We start from the raw sequence: 27,792 nt of genomic DNA on the forward strand, positions 1-27,792 counted from the left end.
CTCCACTGTGCCAGGCGTGGTGAGGAAGCTGTAGAAAAGGGAGACACACCGATGACCTTGCACCTACTGCTGCCACTAAAATAGGTTTCAATATGCAAGTTCTATCTCCTAGAGTCTCGCTGGTTTCTTCCAGCAAGTCAAGTAGCAACCCATTGGGTGGTCCATGTTCCAGGACCAAAACCAGCCCCGAGGACTCTGCCCAGGTGTGGGGAACAGGTGTGAAAGTCCAACCTATGTAGATTATTTCTCAATAAGATGGAGCTTTACTTAATAATTACTGTGATGTATAAGTTGTAAGGGGAAAATATGGATAGAGCAAGAAGAAAAGCAAGAGAACATCTTGGTAAATGTCATGATCTTAACATGTTTGTCTGAATATCTAGCCTTCCTGTCTGCTTGGAGGAAACCCTTCCAATTCTCTTGCCTGTGGCACTTCTAGGCATTGTAAAATCTCTTCGCCGGCGTACAGCTACTGTGGTCCAAAGCCAAACACTTTCCTGTTGGTATTTCTTTCCTGGACTGTAATAGCTGGGTTGTTCGTAGCTGAGCTTCTCTCAGCCAGCAACCACGGCTCTCTTCTCCACAGCAGATTCAGAGGGGGCCTCAAACAGCCTCCCTCCAGCTCCAGCCTCCGTGCCTGCACATGTCTTCTGCCAGGTCAGAAGCACAGGAGACGAAAAAGGGCTGTGTCTTCCCCCATCCACCTGGATCCTCTGACTCTCACTTTCCAATAGGAATCTGGTACCCACGTGACTAGTTTCGGTGGGAGGGGGGTTCCTACACAGTCTCTGCAGCCTACTCCTCTGCCTTCCCTCACCTTTCTAATGAACGGCTAATCAGCATGGAAAAGGTTGTCTTTAGTGCAACAGACCTCCCCAAAGTTGTTAAACAGCTATGCAAAGAGTACAAAGGGAATTCGAGATCCTACATCAGAGGTCAGCAAGCTTTTTCTGTAACAGCCAGAGAGGAAACGCTAATGGCCTCTGTTGAAACCCCAAGTCTTTTCTGTAGTTTGAAAGCAGTCATAGACAACATGCAAACAAATAGGTGCGGCTATATTCTAGTAAAACTTTGTTTTTGGACACCAAAGGGTGTAGTTCATATAATTTTCATGTATTATGAGATATTATTTTTCTTCTTTTAAAAATTTAAAGACTTTGTCTATTTCTTTATTATTTTAGAGAGAGGGGCAGGGAGAGAGGAAGAGAGGGAGAGAAACATCAATGTGTAGTTGCCTCTCATGTGTCCCCCTACTGGGGACCTGGCCTGCAACCCAGGCACGTGCCCTGACTGGGAATTGAACTGGCGACCCCTTGCTTCGCAGTCTGGTGCTGAATCCAGTGATCCACACCAGCCAGGGCTTCTTTTTTTTTATTATTATTTTTTTAATTTTAGCCCTGGCTGGTGTGTCTCAGTGGATCCAGTGCCAGCCTGAGAACCAAAGGGTCACCGGTCTGATTCCCAGTCAGGGCACATGCCTGGGTTGTGGGCCAGGCTCCCGGTGAGGGGCGCACAAGAGGCAACCCTGCACTGATGCTTCTCTCCCTCTCTCTCCCTCCTTTCCCCTCTGTCTAAAAATAAATAAACAAAACCTTTTTTAAAAAAACGAATAAATTCCATAAACACTCACTATATGTGCCAGGAGTACACAGACCCTAAGGATCCAAAACTAAAAGCCTTCAACAACTCACAGGTGATTGACATTGCTCTGCAATGTGCAGGCGCTGTGGCAAGCGCGTGTGCAGAGGCTGCTGCCAGCCCCCCGGCCCCAGAGGTGACCCTCTGCTCAGGCCTGAACGGCAAGCACGGGGGGGCTAGGTGAAGATTCCCACCAGACGGAATAACAAGAGCGGCTGTTTGGAGGTCAGTGAGCACAGCACGTTCAGGACACTCTAAGGCTTAAGCACATCTAGAGCCAAAGTGTGAGGCGTCAGGTCAGGCAGGGAAGTGGGGTTGGAGGGATAAATAGGGGCCCGATCACAAAGGACTTTGCACATCATGCTGAAGAGATTGGGTTTTATCCTGAAGGTAATGGGAAGCCAATGAAGAATTTTAAGCAGGGAAGAGACATGATTAAATTTGCATTTTAGAAATAGCAAGAGCATGGAGGATGGGTTGCAGGAGAGGAGGCTGGTAACGGGAAGAATGATGAATAGGCGACCGCATATTGAGTGGGAAGTGATGGGTGCCTGGACTAGCTAAGAGGCAGCAGGCAGGCATAGGTCAGGAGACGGAAAGGACAGGGGGTGATGGAAAGAAAGCGGGCCCTGCCCACCCCCAGACCTCTCTCCTGCCGACCACTCCCTGCCTGAAACTTTACGTTCCAGCAAGAAAGGCCTGCTTTTCTCCAGCAGGCCTGCTTCTGGAGAAAAGTGGAAAAATCCACTTTTCTCTGCCTGGCTTCTGGGACTTCTCTGATTGCATCCTCTGCCTGAACTAGCTCAGTCCTCATTATCCTTATGAAAGTCAACTTAACTCTGGCTGGTGCAGCTCAGTGGATTGAGCACCAGCCTGTGAACTAAAGGGTCATTGGTTCGATTCCCAGTCAGGGCACATACCTGGGTTTCAGGCCAGCTTCCCCAGCAGGGGGCACATGAGAGGCAACCACACATTAATGTTTCTCTCCCTCTTTTTCTCCCTCCCTTCCCCTCTCTCTAAAAATAAATAAATAAAATGTAAAAAAAAAAAAATTCAAAACAACAACATCCATTAAACTGAGTCCAAGACCCCTCTCAGCACAGGGGTGTGATGCTCTGGCACAAGAGTCCCAGACCAACCCAGCTGCCTCTGATTTATTAGAGACCAGCACATCCTCAGCCCTACTTAGGAAGGAAGTAGGACCTTGGCCTAGGGTCCTCATTAGACCCCAGTTCCTCAGAGCTTTCCCTTCGGGGAGCCTTGTGTAACTGTCACACCTGTTCTTTAGACACTGTGCATGCAAAAAAGCTTGCTGTCTCCCCTCTCTGCCTAGCACTCCCAGGACCCACACGCAGGAGAGGCTGAGGATGTAGCCTGAAGCTCGGCAGTAGCAAAAATCTCCATGGTCTTATTAGGAGCAGCTTGAAATGAGTCATGAGGTCCCCACCCACCAGGGTCCCTCCCCATGTACCAGCAAGCAGCACCACAGGCATGCTGGGAAAACCACCCCCAGGCCTTTGCCCCGGGTCCAGAGTCTGTGCCCTTCCTAAGCAGTCTGAGAGCAACTGGAGGCCACACACAGCAGCAGTTCCTTGTTTTCCAGGTACTGAGGGCCGTGAGCCCTAATTCCAAACACAGGCAGCTCCTGAGATGAAGGGGAACACGGGGGCAGAGTGGGAGTTTCGGGTGATGCATCCCATGCCAGATTCTGAGCCCTGCAGGTGACGTGATACCTAAGAGAAGGCAGAAACTCTTCTGGGGGCCAGAGACCAAAAACAGTAAAATACAGATCAGGTAGGGGTCGGGCCCAGGGTACGCCCAGGAAGATGCTCTGCAGAAGGGGGAAGAAGGTCAAGGGTGGTCCGAGCAGACAAGACGGTCACCCCTCCCACATTCAGGGGCTGTGACAGTCACCTCAACGCCAGAAGTCATGGTCAGGGGGGATGCTGAGCTGAGGAGCTGTGTGGTGCAGGCACCAGGCCTTGGGCTATCACTTCCAAGCCCTGGCTGTGAGGGTGAGTCCCCTCCCCAGTGGAAACAGCCCTGCCACCTGCTCAAGCTCATCCAGCTGCATCCCTCCCACATCTGGAGCCTGACACCGTAGTTAGCTCTCGACAAGTCAACAACTTCCACGCTACAGGTGGCGTGATAACGGAGGGAAGGCCGATGTTCGTCCCATGGACACAAGCGTTCAGTCGAGAGCACCAGGCTTTCCTGAGTGGCCCTGTGCCTCCATGCCAGTGCTAGAGGGCAGGTGCCATGTCTACCTGTAAAGGCCCGTGGGCACAGCTCAGAGTAGCGAACTCATCCGGACCCCTCACATACCCATGCTCACTTCTCCACCTCTCACAGATGAACTGCGGGCGGAAACACCGGTCTCAGCTGCCTCTCTGCTGGGAGCTGCAGGGTCACCCAGGCCCAGAGGTGCCTCTGCCCAGCCTGCAGGGAGCGAAAGTGCCTGGAGGCCGGCTGGAACTCAGAGCAGTGAGTTGGCACCTCCCTTCTGCCCCAGGAATCCCCAGGCCTCATCTCTCTCTTTTCCCTGTTCCCACGGAGCATCCCCATACCGCAGGCAGTGTGAGCTCCTGGCACATGCAAGAGGTCACCATTCTGCTCGAAACCTCCAAGGGATCCCTCTCCCTTCCGGGCCGTGATCCTGCATCCAGCTCCTCCACGCCACCTCCTGTGACTCTGTCCCCCTTGCTCAGCGCACCCCAGCCACCCCTGGCACTCTCCTTGGCACCTCTGCACTTGCCCTGGCCATTCCCTCTCCCGGAACGCTCTCCCAGAATGAGCGAGGCTTGCTTTTTCTCTTCCACCTCACATACAGTGCCTGTCATTCTAGAAAGTACTTGATAATTGAATTAATTACTTGCACCAGGTGATGAGGCGATGCTCCCAACAGATGGCGCAACCAAGTTCCACACAAGTCAACTCGCCCAAGTTCATTCAACTTAAGAGCTGTAGCCAGTGATCACACCTTCTGGCCTGCCACCCAAACACTTGCCATTTCCATGACCTTGGACCTGTCACTGGAATCTCAGCCTGTTTACATTTCCGAGAAACGATAATCATACCTATGGATAACAAATCCCGTATCTACCCATCAGATTGCTTCGTTCCATCAGATTTGGCCAGACAGCCTTTGAAATCACAACGCTGTCCAAAGAGAAGGTGATGTTGCTATAGGTATGAAGATCCGGCCCTCTTCCATGTTCCCGTGGAAGCCAGAGCTCCGAACACCGTCCCCAGCACAGCGCCTTGCTCTCTGCCGCCGTCCCACGGGCTCGGGAATGTGGGCAGGACCCTCGCCACCTGGTGTCTCAGGAGGAGGCCTCAGGACTCCCTCCCAGCAGCCCTCACCGGGCAGGGTGTCCGGGATTGAGACCAGAGGCTGGCATCCCCCTGCTGGTGTCCACTGGTTTGTCACGTCTCTCGCCTGGGCACAGTGACCCTGCCACCAGCAGCCCTTGCCTGGCGGCGCAGGAAGCAGGCCCAGCGCCAGCTCAGCCAGCCCCTGAGCAGCCAAGGAAGGAGCAGAAAGAGCCTGTCCGGATGCTCCCAGGAACCTACACTGCCACGAAGGCTCCATGTCTGACCAGTGTGCAGTCTGGGGCAAGCACCCACAGGACTCGGGCTGGAAGGTGACACGAAGGGTGACCGAGGAGGACGGCCTGAAGGAGGGGGCTGTGTGTCATGCACCAATTCAGAGGACAGGACTTCTCAAGGACCCAGCCAAGGCAGGGTCCTCAGCCCTGGGCCCTTCCAAGGCTGGGGAGACCAAAGGGAGAGCCACAACCATGGGCCTCGCTCAGCTCTGAGCTCTGCACTCCCCAGCCCATCTGTTCTCCCACCCTCCACGCTGCTTTGCAGTACAGCTCATCACCCAGTTCACCAAGGACCTGCCCCACTTCCAGTGTGTGACCTCTCCCTACCTTTCAGCAAGAACACATTGTAGTCAATTATAACCCCCCACCCCCACCAACAGAAACAAAACAAAATAAGCCACTGACCCAGCTAACCCACCCCTCAGCCTTTTCAGGCACCCAGCCTTGAATTGCCAACTTGGCTTTTGTGTCCAGGTCAGAAGCAAGAGGTCCTCTGTGTCCTGCCCCCCACGGGGCCCTGCCCGTGCGGAACCAGGTCTCCCTTCTCAGGCGAGCAGAGGCCGACATCTGTCACAGGTACTCAACACGGCTTTCTGTCTCCAGGCACAGAGCTTCCTCTGTGTGCCTCTTGGCTACACGGCAGGACGTGGAGCCCACAGTGAGATGGTGCTGGAACAGCACCGAGTGTGTGTCCTCATGGTGTGGTCCCAGGCGAGGGGCCCGAAGGCTCCGAAGCCTTGTCTCTCCCCAGGGGGGTCCAGAAACGGTCTTGAGAGCTCCTCTTTGGCTTCCACAGGGCATCCAGGTGACCGCGGCTCCGGGAGCCTGAGTGTGTGCTACTGGCTGAGCAGCCCCCAGTTCAGAAGTTTCTCTCGACACCTCTGCCCAACTCCCAGCTCCTGGCATCCGTGCACCCTAGGCCCATTTGTCCTCCAACCTGCACTACAGGCCTCTCCCAGACTCAGCCCCCTGGGGCGCTGTGCAGGCTCACCCAGCCCCACCTGGCCTTCCTGCTCCCTCTTGCAGACTGGCAGGGTCAACCAGAGGGAAGAGGTTGACCGGCTGCAGAAGGAGAGTGCACTGGCTCCAGAGCTACATGCAGGGCCAGCAGCCCGGCCCTGGAATCTGGTCCGTACAGGGGACTGGGGGCTTGGAGGCTGCCCCAGGGAAGGGGCTGGGCTGGCGGGGGGGGGGGGGGGGGGACACGGGACAACGAGCTCCGCACGGGTGCTTTTCTGCCCCTTCCTTTGGGAACCAAGGTCCCTTGGAATCTACTCCTTCCCGCTGTCCACGCGCTCCAGCACCCACACTGCTCCTGCGGCTGTTTCAGCTCGCTTTTCCCAGGTTTTTTATTCAGTAGAAATGTGAAGTAGTTGCTCAGTCTGTATCGCAGCATTCCTGAGGCTGATGGCACCCTTCCCCTCCCCCCCAACCTCCCCAGACAAGCAGCGTTTCTGGAGGTTTCACGCTCTCTCCTGGGCCTTTGCCTTCCTCTTCACTGGGCCAGTCCTCCCATTTCTCATGCCCTTGAGGTGACGCTCATTCACAGCTTCACAGCCAAAGCCCCTGGCTCAGCATCCATCTCTCCAGCCTCTGAGTGCCCTGCCCCTTGCCCCTGCCCACCCCTCCACAAGCCAGTCTGCCCAGAGAAGGATGCTTTAGACGGCAGAACACACCCGCCTTCTAGAACCTGCTCTAGAAGGCCAGACCCTCAGATTCCACACAGTCGAAGTTCTCGCCAAGTCTGGGGCTTTCTCCTCACGGGGCCCCCAGAGCTCTGGGTTCAAGAAAAATGGCATGGTGAGCGAAGACGGTGTCAGACCGAGGCCCCTTGGGGACCTTTGGAACCTCTGAGAAATCTGTCACCCCAGAACAGAACATGGTTTTCTCTGGTGGTCAGACCTAGCTTCACTGAGGGGCAGTTTGGAGGGTTGGGGGTGGGGGGCAGGATAACACTGTCAGTTACTGTATTTCCTTCCTTTCCCTGTGACCCCGCTACTTCCTCCTCAGCTGTGCTCCAGAGCATCAATGGCGTCTATGGACACCGAGTGCAGCACAGCCAGGGACGTCTGCCAGGATGCCCCTGCTCCAGATCTGCAGCTGCCTTCCCAGCCCACCTGGACACATGGGGCTGGGAAGGGCCAACGCGGGGGCCAGAGGCCAGGGCCAGAAGGGGAGCCCCATGGTTCCAAGGAAAGACTACAGCAATAACTGCCTCTTCACACGGTCATGGGGCGCAGGGAGTGGCCACAGGGGTAAAGTTGTTCTCTGGAAGCACAGAAGACAGGGAAGGAGGTAGCTCCTTCTCGAATGTGTGGCCCCACTTTCTGAGGTCAAGTTGGATCCCGGCCTCGGAAGGCTCTGGGACGGGGAACAGGATGGGCGCTAGTCCCATGCAGAGTGTTCTGCTCTGAAGGGGAAGAGAGGAGGAGCTTTAATCCACAGGGAATGAAGAAGGGGGAGTGTGAGCAAGACAACTGAGCTGGACGGACCCCTTAACCCTTCTCCCTCAGTCCAGACCCACAGCGTGGACAGAGGGCACACACTGGGGGCAGGGGGCCCTCAAACCACTGCCTCCTCAGCTCCCTTGTGGCAGCTCCAGTTCTGAGGAGGGCATGGTCCTGTCCCCACCTTTGCCCCTGGGACCTATGGGTCTCCCAGCAAGGTGGGCCCTGGAGAAGGGACTGGTCTCCGGCCCTGGGGCACCTGACTCAGCAGCTGCAGCGGCAGCCACTGCCTCAGCCCACAGTGACGCTGAAGCCACAGTGGAACCTGTTGCGCCAGTGATTGAGGAAGGCTCCAAGGGCGAGGGTGACAGGCAGTGGGGGCATCTTCTTCTCCAGCACCGCACCCACACACCAGTTACTGTCCACCAAGCCTGCGGGGAAGGGAACGCAGACGAGGTTATGGAGCCGGGCTCAGAGAAGGGGTCAGCGGAAGTAAGGTGGAGCTTCCTGCCTACCACCGACCACCCCTCCGAGCATTGTCTCAGTCACCCTCACCTCTAAATACCATGTTGGCCTGGGGCAGACTCAGGTGGTACCCAAAGGAGAAGGTCGTGTCTTGTAGCCTGGTGTTGGCCTCAAACTCCACTCCAACCTGAACCTGAGGACCACCAGAGGGCAAAGATGGGAGAAAGGTCTCTGTCCGGGAAGACTGCAGGGGCCTGACAGAGGTCAGCAGGGGGCAGCATGCATGTAATGTGTGTGAAGCATGGGCAGGAGGGGCAGGAGGGACAGCGGGTCGGCTGGGCCAGTGGAGGTCCAGGATGGGCCAGAGCTCACGACTGCCCTGCTGGGTCGGGGGGTGGGATCCATCCTCTCACCTGCTCATTTGCCCTGTGGTAGTAACTCGCATGGGCCCCTCCGGATCCCACATTCAGCGTAGCCACCCAGTGCACCGCTGTGAAAACCAAGGGCAGCAGGCCATGGGACAGGAAGCCCAGCCACACCCCCATATCCCTCCCCATCACCTTCCTCCTCACCCCATACCCGAGTACTTCCCAGCCAGCGTCAGGATGGCCCCCTCTTCGCCTGGCCGCCGGTGATAAACGAGCTCTCCTCCCAACACCAGACGATGAGTGAGGCTCTGCAGGAAGTGCGCCACCACGATCACTGGGTGGGGGACACGGAGTCAGCCCTGGATACAACGGCGGCCCGCCCCTCTGCCCCAGGAGCCCCACCCAGCCTGCCCCCGAGGTTTCTTTTCTAATCCCTGAGCCATACAGGTGAGGAAGGGGCATCGCCAACTCAAGCAAGTGGGCAGCCGAGACAAAAAGAGCCCTGACCCAAGTTCTCACCCGACTCCCCAATCAAATCAGGATTCCCCAGGGTCAGCGTGGCCGTGTAGTCATCTCCCCGGTACTCGCCATCGAACTGCCACGTCAGGAACTTGGACTGCTGCGTCTGGGTGGCGAGAGCGAGCAGTAAGGTCCCCCTGTCTTTGCATCACCATTGCTTCTGCTCCTCCCTGAAGCCCCCCAGCAGGACATTCACGGAGAAAGGAAACCCTTGGCTGGGGCAGACACCACGGGTCACCTGAAAGACAGCCTTGGCTCGGAGCCGTTCTGCCAGGAGGAGCAGGACCTGGGCGTTGAGACTGCCGCTGCTGTCCAGGTCCCCTACCACAGTGGGGAAGACCTGTTGAAGAGCGCATACAGCTGGGGTCCCCTTGGCCCGAGTCCTGAACGGCGCCCAGCGCCCCCTGGGGGCGCCGCAAAGAAAAACTCCCGCTCAGCACTCGGTCACTACCCTCTACCATTCAGAAGAAACCCTGCCCCTTCTTCCCCATAACTACACACTTCCTCCTCCTCTGGGCGGGCTTCTAGGGAGGTGGAGCCCTCACCTCAGTGGGGCTAAGTTGCCAGTCCCCTGCGTAGGCTGCGTGGAGGTGATAGCCAGGCAGGCCCAGAGCACTCAGGTGCACGGTGTGAGCCACCTGAGGAAAGAGGAGCCGGTGGAGGACAGCGTCTCCATCCCCCATCTCTGCCTTCAACCGCTGCCCATCCAGGCCTTTCAAGAATCCCAAATATTCCCACATATACGGAGGGTCACCGGGGTAAAGACAACAAGTCTCAGAGCAAGGGAGTTAAAGAACCCACCCCCAACCCCGCTCCTCTACCCCATGGGGCCTGGCCGAGGCAGGGGTACAAAGGACAGGAGAAGAGGAGGGGACAGGCAGGGAGGATCAGAGAAGTGGGAGCACCTGGAAATGGCTGCTCAGAACCTTGTTGACCACGAGCTTCACTCCCTCCATCTGTCCTGGGAATACATCTGTAGAGGGGAAGTAGGAGTAGGAGGTAGTAAACATAGACAAGAAACCCCTCCCGCAAGAAGTAGTCCCCGTTCCATCCCACAAAAAGCGCTTTGGAGGATCTGACCTCCTTTCAGATCCTACAACGAAATGCTCCACTCCAAGTGCTGGGCTCCGCTGGGGCACCTGGTCCTCCCTGAGCAGCTGTGATCTCCCCTTTCCCGCACACCCAGCACTCAAGACCCTCCCCTCCTCCACATCTCCAGCTTGAGACACCAAATGCCAAGTTCTCACCTTTGCACAGGCGGTGCAGCTCATCGAAGCTCCCGGGGTTGGGCAGAGGTTCCTCTCGACGGGGGCTGCGGCGAGGCAAAGCCCCCAGCGGGGCCAGGCCCAAGGTGTTGCCCATTTCAGTCCAGAGGACAGGGAGGGGCCGGGCTGAGCCCGGGAAAGGATGCTCTTCCTCCCTCTACCCAGCACGGGCCCCACCCCCCATCATCCAGCTCCCCAGGCCCTGAATCTTCCACATGATCCGACACTAGCCCTGGAACAAGAAGGGTGGGGGGAGAGGGCACCGGTGGGGCGACTGAATCCCAGGCACAGCCCTGTCCCATCTTTGATCCCTCACCCCCACCTGTCACCCCGTCCCTTCCCCCACTGTCTAACCCTCGCCCCACCACAGAGCTCACCCAGCTTCCTAGTCTTTCTACTCTTCATCCTTAGGCCCCAGGGTGAGGCTTGCAACGAAGCAGTAGCCCTTACCGTCTCAGACCATCATGCTGCCCCTTTCCCCCCGGCAAACCCCGGTCATCTTGATGGGGGCAGCCATCTTGAGTGATGGCAGAACTGCGGCTTCACGCTGCCTTCCCGGCGTGGTCACGGACGCCATCTTAGAGCCGGGCAAAAAAAGCTTTTAAAGGCCGACCCTTCTTTGATTGGGCCCCGCCCAATCTATTAAACCTAAGCGGCTTCGATCTCCCAGGGGCCAATGGGAGAAGAGGAAGCAGAAGAGTGGCAGGCCCCGCGTCCAGAGAGCTCCAGCCCCGGCGAGGCGGAGGCTGCAGGGCTGAAGGGCCGCTGTCTAACCAGACTCAGACGGGATGGCCTCGGTCACCCCGCCTGTCAGATGTCCGGGGACCTAGGAGCGTGCAGAACTCTGGAAGCGAGCATCTTGGAACTCGGGCCGCTGAAGCTCCCTCCGCCGTAGAGCTTGGAGACTTTCCTCTTGAAAAGAGTGGCGGAGGGAACGACAGGAGGACTTCTTGCGAGCCTGGGTTCAGTCTCCGCTCCGCGCCCCCACCCCATGAGCCCCTGGGCCCCCTCCCCCAGCCCTGCACAATGCTCTGCGCGCTGCCCGCCTGCACGGCCGCCCTAGGACACGGACCCCCTTTCCTCCTGCAGGCTCACGGCTCGCCGAGTTCTCTGCGCCTCTCGCAATGGGACCCGGGGTGAGAGCTTGGGCTGGAGGAGCAGGGGCTACAGCCTCGCTCCTAACAGAACTGAGCCCTGACCCAGCCGCCCCCGTAGCTGATCCTTCCTTCCCTGAATCCCCAGGCAGAGCTGGCGGATAAAACCTAGATCCCTGGACTCCTGCCCCAAAGCGCGCCCCACGCCAGAGCCAGGCAGGAGTCAGCGGATGCCTTCCAGCGCCAGGGGGCTCCGCGGGGAAGTCAGGGGATCTGGTCATCATCCTCACTGGCCCTCACATCTCCAACCCATCTCTCAGGAAAGTCCTACCTAAACTTTAAGGGCCAAAGGATGAAAGATGCAAATGCTGACCCCCCGAATGCCTTGGGCCTGAGGAATGTACTCCCCTTCCTCTCAGTTGGGGCTGGGATGGGGCCCTGGTCAGAGGGACATGGTGGCCCCTGCTAACTCACATTGGCTGGCTACCACCTAGAACTGATAAGGTGATGCAGTGACCAGGGACCTTCAATCTTTATCCTTTAACCTTGACCTCCTTTACTACCAGTGCCTTCCCGTGGGGCCGGGGAAGAGCAGAGGCTGCTTTCTGACTTTGATTGAGGGTAGGGTGTGCTCATTGGTCAACATGCAGGTCATTCTGGGCTCTCATGTTTTCTGCCCCTCCTACGCAGTCTCATTACACATTAACTCAAAAAGGGACAGAGTCGATCACCTGCCCTCTGACCCTCACCCTACCCCACATTTCGTCTCCTTTCTTCTAGTTCCCAAAGCCTCTCTGTCAAGTTGCCGTGAAGGGGGTCTGGTTAAGGAGGTGAAATCCACCCATAATGGGACAAAGTTACTGAGGGCTGAGGGCTTCATATGTCAGAGCTTTCCAGAGAAAAACTAGTACTCCAGTGTCCTGCAGCCCTTGGAGCCAAGACTGCTGCCCCACACCCCAAAAGAACGAACCTGTAATGGGCCTAAAGGATACCTGTTTGGCCTCCACAAAGGCCTGCCTGCCTGCCTCCCACCCCGTCACCATGCATCCCCCCCAGCCCTGTACTTGTCCTCTCCTCCCCCATTTCTCCCACTTGTTTACTCCAACTTGGCCCCTGCCCCAACGCCCCTCCACAGTCCTTGTCACCTGACAGGGGGTGGGGAGGCAGACAGGTATATAGGCCCTGCCTCCCTGGCCAGGCCAGCCCCAGGCACAAGGACTGAGGCACTGACCAGGTAGGAAGCAGCGGCTGTGGGGTGCCTGCCAAGAGGACCAGGCTTTCATCTGGGGAGAGAGGACGTCAGGTTGGAGTGGGCACGTAGGTAGGGGTCCCTGGGGAGGGGCGGGGCCCACTCAGCTTCAGTGTCCTCCCCCCCCCACCATGTCTGCACAGGCTGTCTTCCCACCGCTCCACCATGAAGCTGCTGGCACTCACGGTACTGCTCCTCACTGTCTGCAGCCTTGAAGGTGAGTGTGCTCTGGAGCGCGGTCCTGGCTACCCACCTGCCAGCCCTCCATGCCCAGCTGGAGCATGCCCAGCTGGAGCAACCACAGGGCTCAAGAAGAAGACTGCTCCCTCCCTAAAGCCTGGAAGTCCCGTGCAAAGACCAAGAGCCAGAAACCCTGGGCCTGGGGCCTGGCAGAGGGGTAGCCGGAGGCCAGGACCCCTGGCTGGGGGCCAGCTGAGAAGAGGCCCCTGTGTTTCTGTGTGTGCTCAGGGGCTTTGGTGCGGAGGCAGGCGGAGGAGTCGAGTCTGCTGAGCCTGTTATCGCAGTACTTTCAGACCATGGCTGAGTATGGCAAGGAGCTGGCAGGGAAGGTCAACGTCCAGCAGCTCCAGGCCGAGGCCAAGTGAGTCTCAGCAAGCAGGGTTCAGGGCCCAGGGGCCCTGGGGAGAAAGATGGGAGGGTGGGCGGTCCTACAGATGACACAGCTCTGGGTGTGGGTTGGGGAGCTTTGAATTGGAGAGAAGAGTTGCCTGGTCCCCCCAGCCCCCCAGCCTTGTGGGCAGATGGGCCCAGCGGCTGGGCTGTGGATTTCTGTCTCCAGGGTATGCTCCTCTGCCCCAAGGAGCTGCCAGCATGGACCGGGCACTGGAGTTTGGGGTCTTGGGTCTCACCTCCACCACCACCCAGGTTCCTGCCAGTGCCACAGGTCCCTCACACTGACCTCTGACCCTCACATATCCAGGGATTACTTTGAGGAGACACAGAAGAAGCTGACACCCCTGGTCAAGAAGGCTCGAACTGACCTGACGAAGTTGTTTGGTTTGTTCGTGGAATTCACACCACAGACGGATGCCCAGCCAACTGCTGCTGCCCGCTAGAACGCCCTCTGACTAGGTGTCCTCCCTCCCACTCCTTGTGTCCGCAATAAATGGGAAAGGGAGTCCAGTCTGTGGTGAGCCTGGCATTGTGATGAAGGAGGAGGAAGACAGAGAGAAACTCAGTGGGGGGGCTTGGGCGTGAAGGGTAGAGAAAGGGTCCAAGAGAAAAAAGTCAGAAATGATGGGGTGGGGTGTGGAGGAGTCTTTTGCGGGCCAGGGGCAGCTCTGAGTGGAGACTGAGGAGCCTTTGCATGGACGAGGAACGGGCAAAGGAATGAGAGATTCACAGGTTGCATCCCTGGCCCCACGCAGGTCACAGGAAATGAGGACTTCCTCAGAATTTCCTCTAGGTCACTCAGTGAAGAGGAGAAAGCTTCCAAAAAGTGAACCCAGATGGGTCATCCAAGGTCCACCCTTCCCTCCCACCCCCATCCTACGGGAAAAGGTGGCGCTCACTCTCCCCTGGGGTCTGCTCTCACCTAGACCCCTGTCTAGGGACACCTTTCCACACCCCCCACTCTCATCTGAGTGGTGACATAGCCCTGGCCCTCTGGGAGCCTGGAACCAGCAGACAGGAACCAGTTCAAGGCCTGGCAGGCCTCCAGCACAGTGGACACATGGGGTGAGAGAGGCTGGGAGCTGTGACGCCTGGATCCAATCAAGGTGGACCGGAAAGCAGGCTGGGTGGGAGTGCAAGGCTCACAATGCCAGAATTAGGGTAAGGGAAGCTGAGACATTTTCAAGTAAAAGTCATTCCCACTTAACCTCTGAAACAGTTGCTTCCCTTCCCTGACTCACTTCTCTTTTCATATCTCACTTCAAACCACCTTCAGATGAGGCTCCAATTCCTTCCATGTAACGATCGACCTTCAGTCTGGCCTCTACGACCCTCGCCCCACGTGACCACCTTCCTCCCCTTCTTTCCCAGGATCTGCTTTTCTCTCATGTGCTGAAGCATGAGGGGACAGTTCTCAGTCTGTCACTGGCAGGATAACGTTGGGCAGGTTAAACTTGAAAGAGCCTGAACCATCACAGGGTGAGCGGGCAGAGCAAAGGGCACAAGAAACTGGAAACACACTTTGACCCGTGTGACTCACTGTGAGAGCAAAGCGCTGCTCGGCGCGGGGTGGCCAGGGCTGATCTGAGAGGGTCTGTGGCAGCACTGGTCTTCGGATGGAATTCAGAGACTTGCAGGGAGTCCCGCCTCCTGGCGGAGCTGGACACAGGCCAGGCCCCGATGAGGGGGATTCCTTTGCCACCCACCCCTGCACTCAAGGAGTTCGCCCCCCCATCTGGACCCGGCTTGTCCCCTTGGCATTTCCCCCACCCAGTCCCCACCCGGCCGGCTAAGGTGCCTCTCTCCCCAGAGCCCACTGAAGACCACTGTTCCCATACAACCTTCCTTTAGGAGCATCCCACGAGCGTCCGTCACACCGCCCCTCCTGCGTGTCTGACTTTTTTCAGCCAGGCTAATGCTGGTGGACACAGGGAACTGTCCCACACAACTCAGTGATGTCCACTGTGATCGGACTGGCCACTCTTGAGGTTGGACAGCCAGGCTGCCCACAACCCAGAACTCATTTTAGGTTCAATGTCTCTGAATGTGCCCAGAGCTCCGACACAAACGTCCCTGCTCCTGCTCCACGATGGAGAGTGGAGAGCCCGGGGTCAGGGGTGGCATCAGTGCCCCTCACAGGCCACTCACCCCTTAAGCAAGCAAAACAGCCTGGTGTCTGACTCTGGGCTCCGTCAGGTCAGGAATGGGGTGTTTCACTCCCAACGGCATCTTCAGTGTCCAGCCTAGCACCTTGCAGAGGCTAAGTATGTGACCGATGAGTGAGCGAGTGAGCGAAAGAATGAATGACTGGAGTCCGTTCCATGGCAGCTTTATTGGTGTCGCCCCCTTCCCATTGTTCAGCAGGCACTGGGGATGGGGAAGCAGGGAGGGCACAGTCGCGGGGAGACTAGGTTGTGAACATTAATGAGTAGCGTCTGACCACAGGCCTTCGGCAGGGAGGACGAACCAAGGGGCCCATTCGTGGGGGCACAGCGTCGTCACGGGGGCAGGTCCAAGGCACTGGTGGCAGGAGGCATAAGTGGTGCCAACGGTGGGGCTGGGTGGGGAGCCAGGAGCAGGAGGAGGACATGGCCAAGGGCATCTGTCTGCAGTTACTGTGGTGGCTTCTCATGCTTCAGGGTCTCGTAGGTCTCCTGGTTCCGGGGGCTTAGGCCCTGGATGTGGAGGTCAGAGGACAGTCAGGAGCTTGGGTCCAGCCCAGGGCCCCTCCCACCCATCCCCACAGATGGTGCCCTTCCAAAAGCCACCCAAAGTCCACCCTATTGTGCTGACTTCTTGGGACAGCCTGGGACTCACCGTGTAAATGCCTTCTGACTTCTGTGGAGGCAAAAGAGCAAGGTGTCAGAGACCCACACCTTCTTCAGGCCCCCGCCCCAGTCTTTTTCTGCACCCAGCGGTGGTGACAGTGTCACCTGTGATTTGGCTGGGTGGTGGGGTAGGTAGGCTGAGGTGGGAGGGGGGTCTCTGAAGCTTTTGCAAGTCAGCATCTGAGACTCCTGTCTCCTGGGGCCCCAGGCTACAGCCCCAGAAGGGCTGAGTCAGCAAACCTGTTGACACCCAGGTGTGGGGAGGGCAGGGGGTAGGGATCCATACCTGATAGGCTGTAGCTGCCTTCCGCACCTGGATCTGGAGCAGAGGAAAGGTCATCAGCGAAAGCTATGCCAGTGGCCCCTCCCCCCCCAAACTCTGTGGGTTTCTCCTCAAAGCCACGCCCCCCGCCCTCACCTTGAGCCGACAGTAGAGCAAGGTGAGGATGATGCCGTAGAGAAACAGGATGGCGTCCAGGATGTAGCAGAGCTGCGGCTCTCCTAGGGCCTCTGAGGGGAGAGAGGGAGCCCACGGTGGGAGGGGGGGCGTGCATCAGGACGGACAGAGGTCTCGCGGCTCGAGCTCGGACGGGGTGGAGGGAGCTCTCCGGGGAAGACAGGTATCTTCCCCTCTGGATTCCTGTCTCTGGCCTTCCCTCTCCGCCCCGGCTCTAGGCCCGGGGCGGGAGTGGGGGGGGGGGGGGCGCCCAACTGCGAGCCCAGGGCTCTGCGGACTTGGAACGCACGTGCACGCACAGGAAGCGGGAGGCCTTCCCTCAGCCCCCTGCCCTCCCCTTCCATCTTCCAGCTCTGCTGCGGGCCCCTCAGGCCCCATTGAGCACCTAATAGCCCTCAGGGGACGCTTCTGAGTGCGCTGGGCGCAGACCAAAACCTCAGGCAGGAGGGGCAGGGTGAGGGGAAGGCAGTGAGAAATTTCAGAGAAGAAACCACAGGGGTGTCTCTGCTCAGTCCTGTGACCTGTGGCTGAGAGCTGGACAGGAAGGATGTGAGCTGGGGCAGGGCGGGAAGGGAATTACTCTATTATTGGTCATATCCCCGGCTGCCCGGCCTTCTGCACCCCCACCCCCACACTCAGATATGCCCAAACCGGGCGGCTGCCTTCCCAGGCCAAGGGATGCCCACGCCTCTGCCCCAGGACTCCGGGCAAGGACCCCCGCTCTGGGCCCCTGCGGGATGGGGACTCTGCCCTGTTCCCACACCCTGTGCCCAAGAGGAAGTTTGCACAACTTAGAAAATCCAATAGGGTCTGAGCTCCTGCCCGCCCCCTCCGGCCCGGCCCATAGCACGCAGGCTCCGGGCCTCTGACTGGTGTCTGTCTAGAACTCTGTGTTCAGAGATGGTCTTCCGCACTCCATGTTGCACAAAGCTCAGAACTAGCCTGGGCGAGAAATGTCGCCGCCATCTTACGGATGATGAAACCGAGGCTCAAGGAAGGTAAGTAACAGGCTCAGGGGCACAGTTAAGCGACAGCTGGACGGCAAATTCAGGTTTTCTGCCTTCGAAGCCTGCGGGCACCCTTCCATCATGCCTCGGGCCTGGCTCCCTCCTCCACTCATACCAGGCTCTGATCTTCCACCTTCCCAGCTGGGCTGGTGCAACCTCCTGTCCCTTTCAATTTCCATGATTTGCCTTCAGTTTCACTAACCCCACCCTCGCCAAACCCAAACCCCCGACTGCAACCATCCTTCCTGAAAACGTTCCCACACGACACCCCGGGGAGCAAGTGAGAGTCCATCCACCGACTGCTGGGACCTTCCTGCTTCTGCCTCGGTTTCCCCGTGGATGCTCAGGTCTCTGGAACTGGGCGATGCCTGCTGCCCACCCACCTCCTGTCAGCGGCTGACAGGAGGGGAGACCCTCAGCGATGGCCCACAGAAGCAGCAATCACGTGTTTGTCCGCCCTGGCCTCCCTAAAGGGACTTTGTAAATATGACTTAACCAGCTAGAGGTCATCTCCCAATGGGCAAGGCCAGAGGCACCCACAGGAAATGTGGCCTTTCCCAGAACAGCTTATGTCACACACACATCCCTCACCGCCCCACCACCACCAGCTGAAGCCTTGGGTGCATCTGGATCCTGAAGAGCTGAGGCAGGGACTAGAAAGGAGGCAACTGACCCCGGACAGGGACTGGGGGCCGCACAGGCCCTGCCTCAGGGTCTCTGGGCTCCACTGCCACCGCTGGCCTCACTCCGTGGGCCCTGCCTCGCCTACCCACACATGCCCTCGACCCCCACCTGGGGGCCCAGCTCACTGCACTGTCCCTCTGCGAACCCTCTCACCTGCTGGCTCCAGCAAAAGGAGTAAGAGCAGGACCGCTGCCGGGACCATGTTGGCCAGGGCTGAGGGGCGGCGAGCGGGATCGCAGCTCTGAGGGCGCAGCTGTGCTGGGTGAGCAGCTCCCTGACCACAGAGTTCCCCCCTTCCTGCCACGCCTCCCCCAGCTCTGGCCCCTTCCCCTTCCTGCGAGAGACCAGGCGGCTCCCGGAAGGGCCAACTAAGGGAGACAGTGATCTGGGCTCTTCCGCCTCAGCCGTCCAGCGCCCGAGGCTCTGCCACCACAGGCAGAGGGGACTGCCCGGCTTGGGAGAGGCTGCCGGGCGCAACTTCTCACAGCAGCCCTGGTCGGAGACATGTCTGTGACCAACTGCCACCTGAGGTTCCCCAGGACCCATGACAGCCCTTTCCCTTCCACCTGGAAGGTCACCCCCAGCCCTGATTTGAGGGGTTTACTAGTGTGTGGGGGCTGCAGGGGCTGGGCATGGGGGGGGAACTACTGAGGAAAAAGAGGAAACGGGGAATGGAGAAGTGGGAAGGACAAGTGTCAGGCTGGGGCGGAGACGAACAGGAAATACTGCTAAGAACGGAGTCGGAGTCAGTGCCAGGTTAGCAAACAGTGAAGTTTCCCATGAAAATTAGGGGCAGTGAGATATTGAGAAAGACGTACCAGATGTTTTGGCAAAGGGGCCAGAAGGTGGCTAATTTATTAGAGTTTCTCCTTTTCTAGAACATGCAGAGACAGCCGGGCAGCTAAGTGTCACGCACACACACAGACCCGTCTGCAGTGACGACAGGCGCCGCACCGAAAGCAAGCGGCCAGGAGGAGAGCGCTGCCGTCCGCTCACCGGTCAACTTCGCCAAACACTATATCCTGGGTCCCTAGGGGGCGGGCGGGAGGAGAGAGCAGTGTCGTCCGGGCCCCAGACTCATCTCTGCGTGCAGGGCACGGAGGGTCTGAGCCCATTCCCAGGGTCTACGCAGAAGAGGGAGTGTCCAGACTGTCCCCACAGAGTCCCACAGAACAGGCCCCCGTCCCCCCCGCAGGCCTGGTACCTATGATGGCGACGACGTCCGCCAGCATGTGTCCCTTGGACATCTTGTCCAGGCCAGCCTGCGGGCCGAGAGCAGCGGCATCAGGCAGGCTTGTCAAGGCCGAGGGACATTCAGGAAAATCTCGGCCAAAGTCGGGAGCAACTGCACGCACTTACTGGCGGCAGGACTGCTGGGACTGGCTCTTACCAGGTGGGCGAAGCCGGGGGCCTTGATCTTGCACCGGTAGGGGCGGCTGCTGCCGTCAGACACCAGGTACACCCCGAACTCACCCTGTCCGGGGAGAAGGGAGACTGCCGCGGCCGCAGGGGCACGCTCCCCTCCGCTCCTTGCCTGCCCTCGATGATGCCATCTGCAGCCACGCAGCCCTCACTGCCATTTCCTTCCCCTCCCTCCTCACCTTGGGGGCCTCGATAGCAGTGTAGGTGGCGCCTGGAGGGACCTGGTAGCCCTCAGTGTATAACTTAAAGTGATGAATCAGGGACTCCATCGACGTCTGGAGAGGGAGAGGGAGCGTCAGTAAACTAGCTCCCCACTGTCCACTGTCCGCCCCCAGCACAGGAACTCTCTCCACCCCCAGGGAGACTCAGAAGCGAGCAGGGGAGACTCAAAGTAAGAGAGGCCACAGGAGGGCGAGGCCCTTGCACAGGGAGGCCTCTGCACTTGGACTGAAGCCCAGGACACGCCTGTCCCTGCAGCCACCTTCATCTCCGCTCGCTTGGGTGGAGACACCTTGGCGTCATCAACCTTGATCTCCCCAGGAGGCATCTTGTTCAGACACTGTTCGATGATCCGAAGGGACTGGCGCATCTCCTCCACCCGGCACAGGTACCTGAAGCAGACCAGAAGGGCTCCCAGCAGAGGCGCCATCGCAGGGCCAGGCACGACGCCCTCGGCCCACCTGGAAGGCGCTGGGCACCTCCTTCACCTCCCCTGGCCGATTGCCAGTGGCCACAGAGAGCCTGAGCATGCTGGTTCTCGTCTTGGGCAATCCCCAAGCCCTCTCCTGACTTGCTCAGGCCTTGCCCTGTGGCAGTTCCCTCTGTAACCTCTGAGACACTTTCTGGACTGTGGAACCACAGAGTCAAACCATTCAGGATCAGCAAACAGGGATGGAATGTGAAGCTTAGAATCTAGTGGAAAGAGCCTGCTCTAGTCTCAACTTGAAGGGAATAAGCCCTGGCTAATCTCTAACCTTTGTGGCTCCACCTCCTCAGTGATACAACAGTCTCAACCAGTTCAACCTAAGCTATGAGCACACCCTACATGGACCTGCTTTGAGAAGCACCAGTCTCACACACACAGGAAAGAAAGTAGCTGAAAGGAACATCCCGGGACCCCAGCTGGACCAGGAGCTAAGGGGGGATTTGGGCCTCACCTGTCATAGCAGTCGCCGTGGGAGCCAATCGGAACATCAAAGTCCACCTGGTCGTAGACGTCGTAGGGCTGGGTCTTCCGTAGGTCCCACTGGATGCCGGAGCCCCGAAGCATCACCCCGCTGCGGAGAGGGCGTGGTGGCAGAGGTCACTCCGCGGTTGGGTCTGCTGATCCCTCCGCCCCCCGGGAGAGAAGCTTGTAGCCCCACCTGAAGCCGTAGTTCAGTGCGTCCTCTGCGGTCACGACCCCAATGTCCACTGTCCGATTTCGCCAGATCCTGTTGTTGGTCAGCATCTGTCAGCCAAGACAATGCCCTTCGAACGTCACACACAAATGTGTCTCTTTAGAACTAGGGACCAAAACCCCACAAGTCTTTCTTGGGGAGAAAGGAGGGACTTTTCCCAACGACGCCCATCTTACCTCCTCCAACTCATCGATCCGAAGAGAGAAGTTCTTAGAAAACTGATAGATGTCGTCCATAAGCCCCAGGGGCAGGTCCTGGAAGCCCGACAGAGGGCGACAGTGAGCACAGCACCTCCGGCAGCCAGGGTGGCGTTCCCATCTGCTGGCGCTGCCCCCTGGTGGCCGCTGAGGATAGGGCAGGGACTGCGCCTGGGAGGCAGGTGCTCACCTGGTGCACACCACCTGGGCGGATATAAGCCGCATGCATCCGGGCCCCCGACACGCGCTCGTAGAACTCGAACATCTGGACAGGACACGCAGGGAGCTGCGTACACAGGCCTGGGCCCCTCCGCCCGACCGCGTGGTGGTGCACCCCCGCCCCTCCCAACAGAGGCCCTCAGACTAGAACCAGGTTAAAGACCCCTCCCTCCCTTCCGGCTGTGTCCTCTCTCCTTCCAACCGTGTTTCTCCTTCCTACCTTCTCCACTGCCTCATCACGTCCCCATTCCCACTCTTCCCTCATACCTTCTCCCTTTCTTCAAACATCCAAAAGAACGGGGTCATGGCCCCGATGTCCAGGGCATGTGTGGTCACAGCCATGATGTGGTTCAAAAGCCGTGTGATTTCCCCAAACAGCACTGCAGAGCGGGGGGACAGGGGCAGGGCCAGAGACCCTGGCTGAGAGCAGCTCCAGGCGAGCCCTGGGTCTGTGCTCTCAGCCAAGACTGCGGGGGCGGGGCCGAGCGGGGAGGGGGGGGGCGGGCGGAGCGCACCTCGGATCCACTGCGCCCGCAGCGGGGGCTGGATGTTCAGCAGTTTCTCCACAGCCAGCGAATAGGCCTGCTCGTTGCACATCATGGACACGTAGTCCAGCCGGTCGAAGTAAGGGAGGGCCTGGGAAGAGGAAGGGGCCAGGTCCCCCTCAGGGCGGGGCAGACGCCCAAGCAGCGGCAATGTGTGGGGAAGGGACCCTGAGTCCTGCCAGCCTCCTTGACAGAAAACTCCTACCAGGGGCAGTTTTCAGCTACGGATGGCACCTGACCCAGCGCAGCGCAGCCACACACAGCGCTTCCAGCACAGATTCAAGAACGGACACCCCCAGACAGGGCACAGCAAAATGTGGTTACTTTTGAGTACCTCTTCCCGTGGTTTTTAATATAACATATTAAATGGTAAACTAATTTAAACAGTGCAGCCGCTACTGGCTCACAGAATTCCTGAAAATTTAACAATCTGTCTCGTGACCCAGGGTGACCTGGGTCCAAGCACCCCAATGCCAACCATCCTCCAGGTCATCAGTCTTAGGGGTTACTGTCCCTAGAAGTAGGAACCTAAGGAAGCTGGGATTTGTTTCTGGTAGGGATGGCTCCTGCCCCCAAATGCCAAGATGCCAAGACACCAAGTCCCCGCTGTCAGCTTCCAGGAAGGAAGCAGAGCTGAGACGCGCCTCCTCCTCAGGACAGCCAGTTCTTGTCCTGATGTCACTGTGACGTGGGACAACGCTACAGGGTTAACTCCACTGACTCCTGGGCCAGAAGCCACTGCTGCCAGGAGTGTCCCTGGGGAGCCCCAATCAATCTGGTTGGCTGGCTGCCGTCCTAACCCATCATCCTCTTATCAAGGCCTTTCTTCACGGGAGTGAAAAAAAACCAACCACTTTGGATTCCTATCCCGATCCAACTCCTCCGACTGACACGGTTCTCTTAAAACCGACTCCGTCACAAACTCCCTCCCAGTCACTCTGACTCACTGAGTATTTCGACAACAAACTTAGGTGGCTAGACGATACAAGAATCAGCTGTTAATCCTGGGGAGCTGACGTCTCTCTCCTCTGTTCCTGCCCCCAGGGACCCCGGCTTTGACGTCTGACTGCAATGTAAGAGCAGGGAAACTGAGGCACTACAGGACAGGCAGCCAAGTCAGCCAGAGAAAAGCTGGGCGTGTAGCTCTGGCTGCAAAGCATTTCTGCCGGATAAACCAAGTCCAGATGTCTCAAGTCACGCATTCCCTGCAACACCCCTCCCTCCTCCCAACCAAGACTGTCCGGTCTGCCTCAACAGGCTCCTCCCCTCAAAAGCCCCCTCTCAGGAGTTCTGGGGACAGCAAGCTGGTGACGCCCAGGTCCCATGCCCAGGCCCTGGCACGCCCTCACCTGCAGGTAGGTCTTGTACTCAATGAGCTTCTCGGTGCCTCGGTGCAGCAGCCCGATGTGGGGGTCGCACCTGCGCACCATCTCCCCACTCAGCTCCATCACCAGGCGCAGCACACCGTGGGCTGCTGGGTGCTGGGGCCCGAAGTTCAGGGTCAGGTTCGACACCATCGTGTCCTTTGGAGGGTCCACATCTGACAGTGGGAGAGAATTCAGAGCCGAATGGCAATTCCCTTGAGAGCGCCCAAGAGGCAGTGAGGCTCAGCCTGTCCCTGTCTCTGCTCTCCACCCTGTGGGCTTCCTCATCTCCGGGAAGACCACTGGTGGGAAAAAGGAAGGAAGCTCGAAGCTTTCTGAGGACAGGGACCACAAACCCACTCTTCCCACCTTGTCCAGAATACCCTTTTAAAAATAATAATAATAACGTTCCCTGGCTGGTGTGGCTCAGTGGATTGAGTGCCTGACTGTGAACCAAAGGATTGCCAGTTCAATCCTAGTCAGGGCACAGGCCTGGGTTGGGGGCCAGGTCCCCAGTAGGGGGCGCATGAGAGGCAACCACACGTTGATGTTTCTCTCCCTTCCCATTTCTTCCCCTCTTTCTCCCTCTCTTCCCCTCTTTAAAAATAAATAAATAAAATATTAAAAAAAATTATAGATGATACTGACATTGCTCGTACCATGTGGCCAGCAATACTGTAAGCACTTTACTTATTTTAACTAATTCTCACAACAACCATATGAGTATTAGGGACTATAGTTACCCCCATTGTACTGGCGAAACCGAGGCCAGAAAGGATAAATGACTTCACACCCAGAGCGTCGGTGGCACAGCTGGGACCGAGCTCGGCCTGTCCAGCCCCAGAGCCGTGTTCTTACCCACCAGGATGCACCGCCCTCCAAACGCACCTGATCACGGCCAGCCAGGGCCTGGACACGAGAGTCTCACTACCAGTAAAAAACAGGCCTGACCCTCAAGAAGGCTACAATTTAATTTGGGAAGTAGGTACACGTGAGAAACTAGTAATACGGCTCAAACTGATAAGTTACCAATTAAGTGGCTCAGCCACTAAGCACTTAAAGGGAGGAAAGAGCACTGTGGGGACTTGAAGGACCAGAGCTGGCTCTTAAACTCACATGACTTGGGGAGGCAGAGAGGAGGCCTCCCAGCTGTGGAATCAGCCATGCCAGGCACCAGGAAGGAAGTACCTGGATCAGCGCTGGTGGGCAGCAGTGTCATTAATGACAGCCTTACAGAAGTCTTGCCACATGCCAGTCACCACACTGAGGGGCTCACATAACTGCTACCTCATTTAATCCTAACAGTAAGGCTGCAAAGCAAACACTTTATTCACTGATAAATGGAGAACTGAGATTTGAAACTAGAACCAAACTTTTGGAATTCTTCACTGCAGACTTCAGAGTCAGGCAGACCTGGGTATAGTTCCACCAGTGTGTCCCTGATCCAGCTCCCACTCCCTGGGACACACCAGCTTTCCTCTGGGACTGTCGTGAGGGGATGTGAGATGATGTACACAGAGCACTCAGCACATGGTGAGCACCCAGCTACTGTGACTGTTTTCGAAAAGTAGCTGGAAGTGCTTTCAACGGTTCTTGGGCATGAGAATGACTGACGTGGTAAAACAATGTTCAGGGACGCTGAAGGCAATGACACTGCAAGACAGCTGGACAGGAACCAGGGCGGGGGCAGGAATCCAGGGGAGAGATTCTTGAAATGATCAAGGTCTGAGAGAAACTAAGTGTGAACAAGCAAGGGAGAGAGGCCCAGACGTAAAACGTGAAAGACCTGCAGGGCTTGGCGATGTCCTGGACACAGGCTCAGAGGGCTAGAGAGAGAACAGAGCAAAGGCAACTGAAAAGTTTCAATTCTGAGCGACGGGGAGGCTGGCAGTCCACTGGCCAGACTCAGAAAGTCCGAGCAAAAGGCTGGCTTTGATGGAGGAAGCATGTTTGTGCTCAGGAAGGCTCCCTGAGTGCAACAGTGGGAAAAGCCCCTTGTCCAGCGAGGGAGATGGATACTTGCTGAAACCTGGGAACAGCAGATGCTGAAGATGTAATTCTGTGGGGACCTCCGAAGGTTGGCTGGAACCTACTCTTTCTTTTCTCCTGGAAAGTTCTTCCATTCCTTCTCCACTTGTCAAACACCTGCTATGACCACTATTACCACGTCTGTAGAACTGCATGGTGAAAGGATCAGAAAGGCTGGGGGCTGGGCACTCACCATTCCAAGGTGGAGGCTTCCAGTGGGCTGTCTCCTTGGTGGGGTACATGACCGCTCCCGCAAACTGCTCTGCCCATTGCACATCTGGCTGCCACTGCCGGGCACCCCTAAGGAAGTAAAGACACAGGGCTGAACATCGCCTGGCTCCTGTCCCCACTCGCTCTGGGGGGCTGGGGGTGCAGACACCCCGGCCAGGTCGCTGGCACGGCTTAGTGTACCTTTGGCAGAACCAGCTGGACCCCTAAACGTTCCATTCCCCTTTCTATTCCCAGAATCGCTCCATCCACGACCCCCGTGCACGAAGGCCGGGACCCCAGTTCTTTCAACGTCCGGCCTCATTCACACGCCAGTCCAGCTGAGCTTGAGTGCAAGAAAGCCGCTCATTCAAGGTCAACGGGCGACACAGGTGCGCGCCGGCTCCTTGGCTCGGCTCAAGTGTGACCAGAGCGACGCGCAGGGCCGGCGTGGGGTCACCATTTGGGTTTCTCCTAGGTGACACTATCTCCACGGTGAGGGGCAGGGTCTCCCCCACCTGATTTCACCGCTGGACGAACGAGCTCGAGAGCCTCTTCCCTCTTCTAGGGTGGGCGCCGCGGCACCTGGAGCCCCAGACAACGAGAGGTCACAGGCCCGGGTCACCCTTTCCTAGGCGGCCTCATTGGCCATGCAGTCCCCAGCCTTGGAGAGAGCGCGTCTGGGGACTGCTCTGGGTCTCACCTGCTGGGCTGCACCGGCAGCCGGCCCCCGACCCCCAGCCGCAGTACCTGGGCGGCGGCGCCCCCGAGGCAGCGCAGAGATCTCAGCGCCGCCATCTTGCCCACTGCGGACGCCGGGAGGAGGGCCGGGCGGAAACCCCGCCTACGCACCTCCGGGCCGGCCTCGCGTCCCTCTGCGCAACGCGACAACCATCTTGGAAGCTGGCAGGATCGCCGACCAGCACGGGGTGGGGGGGGGGAACATCCGGTTCTGCGCTTCGGCCTCGCAGTGGCTTGAATGAAGCGGGCTGAGGGAGGCTATTCCCACTGCTCCGCACCGGCTTTCTAGGCGGGAGCCCAGGGAACCTTGCACTCTCCCGCCTGCGCCGCCCCTGCCCTCCTGGGGTAGCACCAGGCTTTACCAATTACCCCGCACCCGAAAGCCGCTCGTTTGGAGATGTGGCACGTGGCTTAGGCAGAAGGGCCCCCGAGTTAGGGCTGGCGGTCCGAGGGCGCCGCCAAACATACTCGAAGGAAGAGCAGGATGCCAAGGCCACCAGCATTGGAGCCCTGAGGGGGTGATGGAGGGGCCGTCCGCTAGAGCGACCTGCTGTCGTCAGACCCAGACCCAGCAAGCGCCCCTAGGGGTGCCTCACACCTCGCTTCCAGCCTGGGTCGGTCTCTATCCCCTCGAGTCTTCCAGACCCTGACTCAGTCTTGGACAAAGCCACAGAAATGTGGTCATCACCAGGCCTCCTATCACCATTCTGTGCGGAGGAGACAAAGAAGAACCTTCCAGCCCTGGAGGCGGGTTCTGTTCTCTCCCTCTGTCTCCAAGCCCAGCTCCAGCTGGGCCACCCCTGAGCTTGCACGTCCCCCCACCCACCCACCCTGATCCCCCGGGGGTCGTGGCCACAGCCCACCAGCACTGCAGCAGGGTGGGGCAGACAGAGCAGGACAGAGACGGAGACGGGATTCTTAGCTGCGGAGAAATTAGGGCAAGCCGACTTCTAGCTTGGGAGCTGACCTAATGGGAACCGTACCAAAGGCTGCGGTCATATCCCTGACTGTAGGAAATGACTGGGACCTGGGTAGGCTGGACTGCCCCCACAGAGCTAGGCGGAGGCCTTGCCTACCTGCCCCCTCATTGCCCAGCCTTTCTCTGGGTTGCCTGGCCCTGCATACTTGGAACAATGTGTGGTGGTAGAGAACTGCATTTACTTGCCCTAATCCAGCCTGGCAGAAGTCAGGGTAGACTCCGGGCGGTTTGGCCCTGGGGGCAACTTGAGCTGGAACTGGGGTGAGGGCTCCTGGGGGGCTGCCTAGGACACTGCATCTTTTGTGCCTTCTCCCCACTGCTGCCGTTGTGACTCTAAGGCCCTTTGTCTCTCACTACTTAGTCACCCCCTTTGTCCTCATCTCAGAGTGGGGGGGGTGGAAAGGGGCAGTAGGAGTCCTCTGGTGATA

At 58.2% G+C, this 27,792-nt stretch overlaps 5 protein-coding genes and 1 long non-coding RNA gene across 7 annotated transcripts; 3 read left to right on the top strand and 3 right to left on the bottom strand.

The window, feature by feature from the left end:
* Positions 1–3,994: 3,994 nt before the first annotated feature.
* On the top strand, positions 3,995–7,457 carry NR1I3 (nuclear receptor subfamily 1 group I member 3; the record flags this gene model as incomplete). Its single annotated transcript, XM_071220109.1, is given in 8 exon segments — positions 3,995–4,122; positions 4,866–4,933; positions 5,088–5,138; positions 5,141–5,282; positions 5,721–5,815; positions 6,043–6,328; positions 6,330–6,378; positions 7,257–7,457. Coding segments are annotated over 8 exon segments (1,020 nt in total), but the record flags the coding sequence as incomplete, so codon positions are not given.
* Positions 6,571–11,196, bottom strand: TOMM40L (translocase of outer mitochondrial membrane 40 like). The gene is made up of 10 exons (XM_024552086.4): positions 10,761–11,196; positions 10,293–10,542; positions 9,951–10,018; positions 9,591–9,683; positions 9,284–9,385; positions 9,046–9,151; positions 8,738–8,860; positions 8,572–8,648; positions 8,249–8,351; positions 6,571–8,124 (listed from the first exon to the last, which is right to left on the bottom strand). Exons 2-10 carry the CDS (start codon positions 10,405–10,407, stop codon positions 7,985–7,987), a joined length of 927 nt encoding a protein of 308 aa, XP_024407854.1. The 5' UTR covers positions 10,408–10,542; positions 10,761–11,196; the 3' UTR covers positions 6,571–7,984.
* Positions 8,283–9,203, top strand: LOC139440379 (uncharacterized). The gene is made up of 3 exons (XR_011650590.1): positions 8,283–8,421; positions 8,820–8,973; positions 9,067–9,203. It is a non-coding gene; the product is annotated as an uncharacterized lncRNA (long non-coding RNA).
* Positions 11,197–12,568: 1,372 nt separating the features above from the next.
* On the top strand, positions 12,569–13,796 carry APOA2 (apolipoprotein A2). Of its 2 annotated transcripts, none has more exons than XM_024552090.3 (4): positions 12,569–12,638; positions 12,797–12,870; positions 13,122–13,254; positions 13,594–13,796. In XM_024552090.3, exons 2-4 carry the CDS (start codon positions 12,819–12,821, stop codon positions 13,727–13,729), a joined length of 321 nt encoding a protein of 106 aa, XP_024407858.3. In that variant the 5' UTR covers positions 12,569–12,638; positions 12,797–12,818; the 3' UTR covers positions 13,730–13,796. The 2 variants fall into 2 exon arrangements, with proteins under 2 accessions (XP_024407858.3, XP_053771693.1); XM_053915718.2 differs by lacking the exon at positions 12,569–12,638 and adding an exon at positions 12,646–12,707.
* Positions 13,797–15,599: 1,803 nt separating this feature from the next.
* FCER1G (Fc epsilon receptor Ig) lies at positions 15,600–18,578 on the bottom strand. Its single transcript, XM_024552098.4, has 5 exons — positions 18,416–18,578; positions 16,533–16,624; positions 16,401–16,433; positions 16,104–16,124; positions 15,600–15,961 (listed from the first exon to the last, which is right to left on the bottom strand). The coding sequence occupies exons 1-5, from the start codon at positions 18,462–18,464 to the stop codon at positions 15,899–15,901; spliced, it is 258 nt and encodes an 85-aa protein (XP_024407866.1). The 5' UTR covers positions 18,465–18,578; the 3' UTR covers positions 15,600–15,898.
* A 508-nt stretch (positions 18,579–19,086) lies between these two features.
* NDUFS2 (NADH:ubiquinone oxidoreductase core subunit S2) lies at positions 19,087–26,497 on the bottom strand. Its single transcript, XM_053915644.1, has 14 exons — positions 26,348–26,497; positions 25,631–25,737; positions 23,395–23,585; positions 22,016–22,136; positions 21,768–21,880; positions 21,472–21,546; positions 21,261–21,338; positions 21,049–21,134; positions 20,842–20,961; positions 20,166–20,295; positions 19,864–19,959; positions 19,653–19,736; positions 19,467–19,524; positions 19,087–19,292 (listed from the first exon to the last, which is right to left on the bottom strand). Exons 1-14 carry the CDS (start codon positions 26,440–26,442, stop codon positions 19,255–19,257), a joined length of 1,392 nt encoding a protein of 463 aa, XP_053771619.1. The 5' UTR covers positions 26,443–26,497; the 3' UTR covers positions 19,087–19,254.
* Between the last annotated feature and the right edge of the window lie 1,295 nt (positions 26,498–27,792).

This window comes from Desmodus rotundus, chromosome 12 (genome assembly GCF_022682495.2).
Source record: "Desmodus rotundus isolate HL8 chromosome 12, HLdesRot8A.1, whole genome shotgun sequence".
Taxonomy (NCBI): Eukaryota; Metazoa; Chordata; class Mammalia; order Chiroptera; family Phyllostomidae; genus Desmodus; species Desmodus rotundus.

Coding starts and splice junctions, on each gene's coding strand:
- NDUFS2 (XM_053915644.1), bottom strand. CDS start 26,442: ATGGCGGCGCTGAGATCTCTGCGCTGCCTCGGGGGCGCCGCCGCCCAG. Junction 21,135..21,260: donor GGATCGATGAGTTGGAGGAG/GTAAGATGGGCG, acceptor CTTGGCTGACAG/ATGCTGACCAACAACAGGAT. Junction 19,737..19,863: donor CTGCTATCGAGGCCCCCAAG/GTGAGGAGGGAG, acceptor CTCCCCGGACAG/GGTGAGTTCGGGGTGTACCT.
- TOMM40L (XM_024552086.4), bottom strand. CDS start 10,407: ATGGGCAACACCTTGGGCCTGGCCCCGCTGGGGGCTTTGCCTCGCCGC. Junction 9,684..9,950: donor TTCTGAGCAGCCATTTCCAG/GTGCTCCCACTT, acceptor CTCTTTCCTCAG/GTGGCTCACACCGTGCACCT. Junction 9,386..9,590: donor GGCAACTTAGCCCCACTGAG/GTGAGGGCTCCA, acceptor GCTCTTCAACAG/GTCTTCCCCACTGTGGTAGG.
- APOA2 (XM_024552090.3), top strand. CDS start 12,819: ATGAAGCTGCTGGCACTCACGGTACTGCTCCTCACTGTCTGCAGCCTT. Junction 12,871..13,121: donor CACTGTCTGCAGCCTTGAAG/GTGAGTGTGCTC, acceptor GTGTGTGCTCAG/GGGCTTTGGTGCGGAGGCAG. Junction 13,255..13,593: donor CAGCTCCAGGCCGAGGCCAA/GTGAGTCTCAGC, acceptor TCACATATCCAG/GGATTACTTTGAGGAGACAC.
- FCER1G (XM_024552098.4), bottom strand. CDS start 18,464: ATGGTCCCGGCAGCGGTCCTGCTCTTACTCCTTTTGCTGGAGCCAGCA. Junction 16,434..16,532: donor TGCTCTACTGTCGGCTCAAG/GTGAGGGCGGGG, acceptor CCTCTGCTCCAG/ATCCAGGTGCGGAAGGCAGC. Junction 15,962..16,103: donor AGTCAGAAGGCATTTACACG/GTGAGTCCCAGG, acceptor CTCCACATCCAG/GGCCTAAGCCCCCGGAACCA.